An 11,073-nucleotide genomic window follows, 5' to 3' on the forward strand; every position below is an offset into this window, starting at 1 on the left:
TGACAATCAGCATTTTCCAAAATTACATTAAAAAAATGTCTGGTCACTGCTTGTCAGAAAGTAAAAGTTGAAAGAAACCAAGTGAAAATTGTTTTACACAATGTTTACATTGTCACTTTAAGGACACTCAACTCTAAGTTTTTATAGATTTGCTTGAACCAGTGGATAATACCGTACAATTCTTTGCACTTAAAAATACATGATCGTAGTAATAAATATGATGAGAACATTAGGTTTGTGTTCAATTGCAGTAAGTGTGTTCAACATTCCTGCCAACTAATTTTAGACACACTGGCATTTTTACCAAGCCTTTGAGATATTAGCCTTTAGTAATGACCCAAACTATAGAGGAAAACGCCAACAGCCACTGGAATGGACTACAAAAGCAAACTCTTGTGCCTCGTATCATGCAGCACACATTCACTATTCCAAGCAAATTTAGGTAACAAGAATTGTGTTTTTATCTGAAGACGTGGATTACTTTAGCTATAGCTGCTTTCATCTTCATTAAAAAAAAAAATTAAAAAAAAAGTTAGACTGTGGTGATCGTGTTTCCCAAGTTAATGTTTATTATGTAGACTTACTAAGTGTAGAGAACGGCCAGCATTTGATGCGTATAATTTATGTCTTAATCTAAGATCACAGTTGACGTTTCCTGGCAAAGTTTAGCACACTGTTTGCATCGCTACTTAAACAGCTAACAGGCTAGCTGCTATTAGTTAGCTAATTAACATGTGGCTAACTGCTATCTAGGATGTGATAATGATAAATAAATAGATAAATGGGTTGTACTTTTATAGCGCTTTTCTACCTTCAAGGTACTCAAAGCGCTTGGACACTACTTCCACATTTAACCATTCACACACACATTCACACACTGATGGCGGGAGCTGCCATGCAAGGCGCTAACCAGCAGCCATCAGGAGCAAGGGTGAAGTGTCTTGCTCAGGACACAACGGACATGACGAGGTTGGTACTAGGTGGGGATTGAACCAGGGACCCTCGGGTTGCGCACGGCCACTCTTCCACTGCGCCACGCCGTGACAAGGATGTGACAAGAGCTTAACTTATCTCATGCTAGTATTGAGAAAATACTGATACTACCCTCTTGGCATTTATTCAATACTTGGATCAATCTGCCCACCCTTAATGCATTTGTACCTAATTTTGTGGTCAGAGGTTGAAAAGTTTCCCCAAAGTGCAGTTTAGTCACCATTTTTCTTCTCTTATGAAATAGTGCTTGAATAGACAAGGAAAAATAAGTTTAAAGATTTATTTAATAAAAAAACATCCTTAATATTTTCTCTCTCTAAAGTAAGGACTTTGCCTCACGTCAAGGTAAGGTTTGCCTCTTAACACTTTGATGTATCGAACATTGCCATGGTGGGAGGCCGGCCGTTTCACATCTGGACCTCTGCTTGTTCTGCTGGTCGCAGGAGCTCTAGTTTGACCTGTAGTAGTCTGGATGGTTCTGTGCTGCGATGCTATCAAAAAACAGAAATGTTCATTCACATTATGACTGCGGTGCAGTTTCTTCAATACCTGCAGTGGGCTGCTTGCTGTGGATGATGCTTCCACTGCCTGGGCTGTCTGACTCAAACTTGTGCATGGAGAAGAGCCTGTGGAGGCCATCCAGAGGATATGTGCACTGCACCACCACCCTGCATAAACAGGAACATTGAGTACTATGGAAATTCACTCGAGACACATGGCCATGCACAAACCTTTCATTAGAATGTTCGCTGCCGTTGTAAAAGATCTCATTTCTGTAGTGGACTTTATTCTTGTCGATCTAGAGAGAAGGGAGTATACAGATGGACCTGGATGATGGTCAGGGTAGTGACGAAGTACCTCGACTTCGGAGCCACAGCTGTTGAGTGGAAAGGAGAACAGCGCCTTGGTTCCATCAGCCTCTGTCGGACCACAGTAGACATCCAGCAGGTTGCTAGTCGATGACATCACACCACTCGGCGTGATGAAGGCCAAGTCTGCTAGCACAGTCATCCTCCCATCCATGGAACACGCTATAAAAAAACATGACGTGTCAGCAAACATGAAAAGTCCAGCCAGTCCTTTCAGTGTCTTACCAATGACTTCAGAGAAGGCAAAGGGACAAGTCTTGGTGATTGAACCCTGCACAGCTGATGTCTCACAATCCCTCACAAGGATCTCAAAAGTGCCCAAGAAGCCCTCCAAAGTGATTTCCTACAACAGAGAAAACCATGTGTCTGGAGTTCTACACTCTCAGATCCAGGACTGACCGTATACTGGAAGCCCTGCGTGAAGACCGGCACGCTCAGCTGCAGTGACCGACTGTCGTTGCTCATCCTGTAGCCTCGCTGAGCAGCCAGCTCTGATGTTACCATGTCCGAACCCACACTGAAGAACCACAGGAAGTTCAAAGGCCTGTGGTCCAATCTGAAGGTGATCCCCGTCTCAGAGCAAACGGCATTCATGACTGGAGGATCTAGATGAAGATTTTGATTATTAAAATGCACCCAGACTTTGAGTGCCCAAAGCTGACTTACAGACATCAGTCAGTGCAGAGACACTGACAGTTTGGCAGTAGAGCTTGTTTTCAGGAAGAACCCTAAGAGTATAGTTTATGTCCAGACTGTGCTTCACACTTTGGGCATCCCAGAACTAGGATAGAAGACTGAGTAAAGAATTTCAGCGATAGTTTAAATAAAAAATAACATACCTTCTGCATGATGGCGGGGTCATCAAACGGCACCTTTAGTGTGTAGCCATGCTCGTTGTTTTCTTGCACAATGGTCTCTACGTACGCGCTAGTGTTGGCAAAAGGCTGAAGCATCTCATGGCCATTGAGCTGAAAAGATAACAACTCAACATCCTCTGGGACATTGCCCAGGTAGACAGTGAACATGTGCTCCTCCACCACAGTCTGATTCTGGGTGAGAAGTGGATGGCGCCGAAGAGGCGTGGCCAGAATCCTGTGAAGGCGGAGCCTGGTCGCCTTCTTTTCAAAGAGCTGCTCCAGGTGGAGATGGAAGGTGTAGAATTCATAGAGTTGACCGTTTACAAAGCTCTAAAAGACCAAGTTGACCTTATCAGAACTGTTTGAGGGTCAGTCACCTTCCAAAACTGACCTTTCTGTGTCCACCCTCCATGTGGAAGGGGATTCGGACTTGGACAATGTCCTTCTTAATCTCGATGGCCCCTTTTTCTGCAAAGACTGAACGCTCAAGGAGTTCACTGTTGAGTCCAACAAGGATCTCTGTGACATCAGGACTAGGGTACAGTGCCTCAGGGGTCTCAAAAACCACATGACCGTTGTCTTCAAAAGTGCCTTCGTCTGTTAGAAACCATAATTAGGACACAGGTGGAGAACATGGTGTTAATAAAATAAAGTGGATGGATACAGACACACTGAGCAGGCGGCCAGCAGGTCGACCATGATGACAAACCAGCTTTGTCTGGAAAACAGAGTTGCGTGGACCACCTCCACGGGGACGCCGTTCACCTGACGAGACACTCGTTAGTGCCAAAGTAATTAGACTCGAGGCAGTGCTGTTACCATGGTGACAAAAGAGTGCGGTTGTTCGTAGGGCGCGCGGAAGACCAGCCTGCCGTCTGTCAACTCAAACACGTAGCCTCTTCCACGAGCGTCTGAGAGGCTCATTGGTGCTAGCTGCTCCTCATGTTTCTGGAACATCACCTGCCAGTCTGAAGTGGACGAGCTGTGTGCCTGGCAAGGAAGACATGTCAAAAGGCCGCTCTGCTAAAGACATGCAGTTTTGTGAGTCTGACTTAATTGCTGATAAGATGCATTTGGCCACACCTAGTGTGTCTATTGTGCACTTTGTACAAATAGGCATTAGCTTCCATGTCACAACATGAACGAGACACCTGCACGTTAGAGCTATGTGACCTGAACTCCAAGCATCAATCCAAATGTTTAGCAAGGCCTGTGTCACATTGTATTAAATAAGCCCATTAAGTTGAACACGCCTGAGTTACAAAAGACCTCACGACTCAATTGAGGTTCTTCAGTTAGCTTTGAAGATACAATTTTGTTAGCTTGTAAGTTAACAGATCCTGAAAATACTATTGAGGTTTTACAATTTCAGAAACAAGCTCTCGGGAAAGTCTTATAAAGTTAATTTTGCATTTGAACATACAGACTTAAGAATGTTCCAGTCGTCCATTTGGGTCCCAGCTGTACACGATACTTCGCTCCTCACAGACACCTGGAAACAAAAAACATCTGGAAGCAAACTACGGGGGAGGCCGGCAAAAGCGGTCACCACCCACCTCCATGTAATTAACCTCACAGGTGACCTCTCGAGGAGACCACGCCAGCAAGGGCGAGCAGGTCTCGTTCAGTGCGTAGACGGCCTCCGACCCGTTACGCCTCGCCAGCAGGTTAAAGCTGAACGTGAACACCTGATCCCCCTTAAATAATCACATCATGAATCAGCATTCATGTCAAATATTGTAGGATTTCGGGCACCTGGTTGGCTGTGTGACAGCTGAAGTAGGACGCACGAAGCTCCATGTAGCCACTCTGAAGAACCGTGATGCTGTAGCCGCATTTGGCTGCGTACGACTCTGTGATGACATACACGCCTGTCCTGTCTGGAAGAAACAAGCATGTTGTCCAACATCTTCAGTTAAGACAGGCAATGTGCATTAGTACTAAACTCTTTAATTCTACTGTAGTTTTAAACCACCTCACATTAGGCAGGTAATTCAATGCATGTTGACTAATTTTCACCAGGATTTAAAAAAAGATGCAAATGTTTCCTTTAAAAAGGATTTTCCTCACTAGAATAGAAGCAATTCTTGTTTGGTTATAAGAAACCCAGTCTCATGCAGTTTTTCACAAGACACTTAATATGGGACAAAGGGCACCTTGGACAGAAACTATCACTCTCATTTAGTGTAAAGTTTCTCAGTCTTAATTTTGAAAAGTACATTTTAGTTTTGCCAGAAATGAGTAAAAGTCTTAGTAAAGCTTTTTCTGGATTACATTAAAAGCAGACCGTCAGTGGCACTTGCTAATGAAGCGGAATACAATAGTGTAATTTGCCTAAAATAACGCAACTTTGGGTCAGTTACATTATGACAAGAAATTAATGTAAAGAGTAAATATAAAAATGGGACCCAATATAGACCCCTGGGGGATACCATTGTGAATAGACTGTACACTTATGAGGGTTACTTTCAGGGTAACCTGGGTTTCATACCAAAGACTATAAAAATGGGACCCATTACCTCCCTGCTTGGCACTTGGCATCAAGGGTTGGAATTGGGGGTTAAATCACAAATGATTCCAGAGCGCGGCCACCACTGCTGCTCAGTGCTCCCCTCACCTCCCAAGGGGTGGAACAGGGGGATGGGTCAAATGCAGAGGGTAATTTCACCACACCTAGTGTGTGACTATCAATGGTACTTTGCAAATATAAAAGTCAAACATTCCAAACAAATTTAGTCAAAATAAAAACTAATTTAAGTTCTAAGCCAGACGATGCTGACGTTATGGCAGTGTTGGCTTACCCTCCCACCATTGCAACTAAAATGCTTACCCCCCACACCCTACCAATAAGGTAGGGTCATGTTTCATTTCCTGTTCACTTAAAAAAATAAAAATTAAAAATAAATTTAAAAAAAGCAGATGCTTTCGTGCACTAAAAGCTCATACAAACGGGAACACTGTCAAATTATTGATCATAAATTGAGTGGCTACGTCATGATGTACAGGTGTTCTGTCCAAATGAGCTACCCAACGCTACTGAGCATGTGCACACGCGTGCATTAGCGCTGAACGTTTGAGTTATTGTTTCCCCCTACATTTCAAACACTTTCCTGTGGCCTAAAAAGCATGCAAAGGTGGTTCTTTTGTCAAAACTATGTTTTAGAGACCATCTCAAAGCCACTTTCTGATCTCCCTTCAGGATGCGCCTTTTTGTGGGTGGTCTCAGTTACAGTACATGGCTCCACTTTGACAGTCTTCTCATCGCCATCTCTCTTGTAGTTTAAGGGTTTCCATAGCGAGTCTATCGAGAGATGCAAGTTCAAACTATACGCTACTTTGTATTAGAAGTGGCAACAGCAGGGGATGCATGTGACTGTACGAGCCCCACAACATGGTGGGCGAAAAAGGAGTTTGACTAAAGTAAGGCTCCATTGGCCGACCTGCGCCAGGTACTTTGGGTAGATTTAAACCATATATGGATAATCCACTGACTTAGCACTTGAGGCAAATTCAAAAATGGCTCATCTGGTGGCAGTATGAAGGAAGGCAGGATTGATTAATCTCTCTAATACCTCCATGGTTTGATTTAAAATTTTCAGGACTTATGCAGATCCCAAACAGCAGGTAGCAATAGGTAAGAAAAGTTGGTTAAGCAGAATAGTCTTTTTAAATACACATCGAAATGAGCTACCTCGTGTAAAGTTTGTCACTGGCGCTCAGAGGTGGGTAGAGTAGCCAGAAATCACAATCACACACACACACACACACACACACACACACACACACACACACACACACACACACACACACACACACACACACACACACACACACACACACACACACACACACACACACACACACACACACACACACACACACACACACACACACACACACACACACACACACACACACACACACACACACACACACACACACACACACACACACACACACACACACACACACACACACACACACACACACACACACACACACACACACACACACACACACACACACACACACACACACACACACACACACACACACACACACACACACACACACACACACACACACACACACACACACACACACACACACACACACACACACACACACACACACACACACACACACACACACACACACACACACACACACACACACACACACACACACACACACACACACACACACACACACACACACACACACACACACACACACACACACACACACACACACACACACACACACACACACACACACACACACACACACACACACACACACACACACACACACACACACACACACACACACACACACACACACACACACACACACACACACACACACACACACACACACACACACACACACACACACACACACACACACACACACACACACACACACACACACACACACACACACACACACACACACACACACACACACACACACACACACACACACACACACACACACACACACACACACACACACACACACACACACACACACACACACACACATTTATTTATTTATTTATTTATTTATTTATTTATAGTGTTTTAATGACTATACATGCATGTTTAACACATATAGATTCCTTTCTTTCATGAAGACAAGAATATAAGTTGGTGTATTACCTGATTCTGATGACTTGCATTGATGGTAATCAGACAGTAGTGCTGATAACGTCCACATTTTCAAATGGAGAAAAAAAGTTCCTCCTTTCTGTCTAATACCACATGAAAGTGGTTGGTTTTTGGCATCTTATATGTCCAGCTTCCATATTCGTTTTTATACACTTTACAAGAAATACATTGGCAGCAAACTCCGTAGCTTGCTGGCTTGTTTGCGCAGTCTTTCAGAGACTCTTATTTTGAAAGCGCAGGCGCGATGGAGCGGCACTTTTATTGTGAAGACAGGAACTGTGCAGTCAGTCTTTAGGCTTTTGACGGGATGTACGGTTGAAATAAAAAAAATTGTCTTTTTTCCTTCACACTTTTGATTGATTGGAACTTGTATTAGTAGATTGCACAGTACAGTACATATTCCGTACAATTGACCACTAAATGGTAACACCCCAATAAGTTTACACTTGTTTAAGTCAGGTCATGTGACCCCTGGCTCTGTTTGATTGGTCCTACGTCACCAGTGACTGCATCTGATTGGTGGAACGGAGTGAACGTCACCAGTGACTGTATTTGTTGAAACGCAGGCACTATGAAGGTCTGTCTGACAGACCAAAACAAACAAAGCGTGCATTAACAGATCGATAAAAATTAGTAGCGAGCTGAATGTAGATTAAAGTAGCGGAGTAAAAGTAACGTTTCTTCTCTATAAATATACTCAAGTAAAAGTAAGTTGCATTAAAACTACTCTTAGAAGTACAATTTATCCCAAAAGTTACTCAAGTAGATGTAACGGAGTAAATGTAGCGCGTTACTACCCACCTCTGCTGGCGCTACAAGTAAAGTATATTTCCATCAGTGTCTCCTGACCAGGGATTGATAAACTGTGGTACACAGGTTTTATTTAGTGGTATGCCAAAGAATCATTTGATTAAATAGTCAAACTGTTATTGTTCAAATTGTGTGTAATGTTACGTGGCCAAAAATAACAATTGTTAAATAAAACCTCTGCCTTATTTTTAAATGAATACTTAGGCCTACTACGCTACTGTATTCTAATGTTGGTCATTATGGTGGTACGTGGTGAAAGAAGTTTGAAAACCACTGACAGACAATTACAGCTTGAGGAAGTTCGCATTGACTGCAATAATGCTAGCCAACATTGGCAATTTCAGTGAAAACAATGGTTGCGTGTGCAATGAAGAACTCAATGTGAGCATTATGTCTGTCAGAATGTTTTACTTCCACATCATTAACTACATAGCCGTTCTACAGTGGGAGCATTCTTTGATATCTAAATCAACATTTTGAAGCTTAAGGTAGCATTTTTTTGACAGGCCAGCGTAAATCCATAGACACTATAGAATTATGCAATGATAACTTATTTTTGACAGAACACGGTACTTAAGCAGACACCCCATTGGGTCGATTTTTTTTCTTTCCCCGATTTGGGATCTGAGGAGAGGATGCCGTGGTGGCTTGTGCAGCCCTTTGAGACACTTGTGATTAAGGGTTATATAAATAAACTTTGGTTGATTGACACAAGGCCGTGGACCATGAGTTATATAATTAGAGCCCTGCACCCTTTGTCTTCCTTCTATGCCTCAGTGATAAAAATAGATTATACTTTTTATAGCGCTTTTCTACCTTCAAAGTACTCAATGTGCTTTGACACCATTTCCACATTCACACACGGATGGCGGGAGCTGCCATGCAAGGCCCTAACCACGACCCATCAGGAGTGTCTTGCTCATGGACACAACGGACATGACTAGGGATGGCGGAAGCCGGGGATCGAACCAGCAACCCTCAACCCAGCCACGCCATCCCCAGTGCACATCAATGAGGAAACGAGACCCTCCAAACTAACCACCGTTTTCACTTCCTGTTGCAAGTATGCTTGATTCCTGTGTCAAAACGGCCTAAACAACATTTTTGTGCATCGCTTACCGACAGCCTCAAAGTGAGCTTGCGCCGCTTCAAAAGAGCGATCCACAGCTATCATGAAGTAACGCTCATGACACTCCATGCGAACACCTGCACACAAACACACACTTCAAACGCATGCTCAGAATGCTGCCGCTGTCATTGTTGTGCGTACCATCAGGAACAAGCTGGCAGGTCACCAACACTGACAGAAGGGACATGACTCTGCAAGGAGAGATCACAAATTATATTTTAAATGTATCTTTTAGCATCTTTTTCTTCTTACCCATAATAGAAGAAGCAAGCCATGTGTGCTGGTGAGTGTCTGTGTGCCGGCAGACTACACCTCACCAACACCAGCCAAGTCTGGTCTCACTCAGGTGAGGCTTCTTGTCACACAAACCAGCCAATCAGAGAGGCGCTCACTGTGAGCGGGTGACGCTCGTCAGCAATCAGTTTGGTCTTCTTGTGTGAGGAGAACACACAGCTGCTTCATCACCATCCATCCATTTTCTACCGACAGACAACATTCACACTCACATTCACACACAGGAATAGTCCACACAGAAAGATCCCAAGCCCGGTATTGAACTCAGGACCTTCGTATTGTGAGGCACATGCGCTAACCCCTTTTCCACCGTGCTGCCATGTGGAGGATGTGTTGAACATATAACATGTCTCACCTGTGTGTAAGTCCATTTTAACGATGTCACCTGCTCTAGGAAAAGAGTCTCAAATCAACAATTCAGTACACTTGATGTATTTCTGTTCTTTGTGGCCTGCAGGTGCGCACGTCCTGCTCTCACCTGATGGTCCACAGGAGGTGTGAGCATGTCTCTTGTGGCCTCATCTTCACAGGAGACTATCTTATATTGGTTTTATCATAATGGATGGAGAGTAATATTTTTTAAATCACGAACAAAGCACATACATAAATTATACCAAACTACACACAAAACTGATTTGTTAAAAGAGAAAGTGTTTAAAAATTAGAAGGAACTGAGACCTTTACTACATTGAGATTTAGAACAGCGACAATGGAAAGAAGCATTTCAATCGAGGTGTTAGTTTATGGCGGATGTCCCCAAACTATGGCTCGCCAGCGTCCAAAATCCGGCCCGCGGGAAGTCCCATGTTTAAAATTTTTTCTTTTCTTTTCAACCCACTGCGGCCCCCGAGTCAAAAAGTTTGGGGACCCCTGGTTTATGGAACCAACGTGAAAATGGAACAAAACAATGGAAACCATATTGGAAAAAAATTCTAAAGTCAAGATGATGAAAATATATCATTAGGAATAAATAATTGTTTTTGTGTTTGTTTATTTTATTGTATGTTGTTAAAAGGACATTTTGCTTCAACATAATTTAGAGTTGCACAACAAATGTTGTCACTGAGGGGGCAGATATTGTGTTTATATTCTTTCTGCTCCTTGTCATTCATGGTTTATTTTAATATACATATCCATCCATCCATTTTCTACCGCTTGTTCCTTTTGGGGTCACGGGGGGTGCTGGAGCCTATCTCAGCTGCATTCGGGCAGAAGGCGGGGTACACCCTGGGCAAGTCGCCACCTCATCGCAGGGCCAACACAGATAGACAGACAACATTCACACTCACATTCACACACTAGGGCCAATTTAGTGTTGCCAATATATATATATATATATATATATATCCATCCATCCATCCATTTTCTACCGCTTATTCCCTTTGGGGTCGCGGGGGGCGCTGGAGCCTATCTCAGCTACAATCGGGCGGAAGGCGGGGTACACCCTG

General features: G+C 43.4%; 1 protein-coding gene across 1 annotated transcript; it reads right to left on the reverse strand.

The window, feature by feature from the left end:
* Positions 1-1,259: 1,259 nt before the first annotated feature.
* Positions 1,260-9,687, reverse strand: LOC133605646 (uncharacterized). Its single transcript, XM_061958880.2, has 17 exons — positions 9,584-9,687; positions 9,473-9,522; positions 9,322-9,408; positions 4,475-4,599; positions 4,276-4,416; positions 4,143-4,211; positions 3,539-3,709; positions 3,388-3,484; positions 3,111-3,316; positions 2,702-3,049; positions 2,529-2,643; positions 2,262-2,467; positions 2,088-2,205; positions 1,852-2,024; positions 1,725-1,792; positions 1,543-1,661; positions 1,260-1,484 (listed from the first exon to the last, which is right to left on the reverse strand). Exons 1-17 carry the CDS (start codon positions 9,604-9,606, stop codon positions 1,294-1,296), a joined length of 2,307 nt encoding a protein of 768 aa, XP_061814864.1. The 5' UTR covers positions 9,607-9,687; the 3' UTR covers positions 1,260-1,293.
* Positions 9,688-11,073: the final 1,386 nt, after the last annotated feature.

Source organism: Nerophis lumbriciformis, linkage group LG05 (assembly GCF_033978685.3).
Source record: "Nerophis lumbriciformis linkage group LG05, RoL_Nlum_v2.1, whole genome shotgun sequence".
Taxonomy (NCBI): domain Eukaryota; kingdom Metazoa; phylum Chordata; class Actinopteri; order Syngnathiformes; family Syngnathidae; genus Nerophis; species Nerophis lumbriciformis.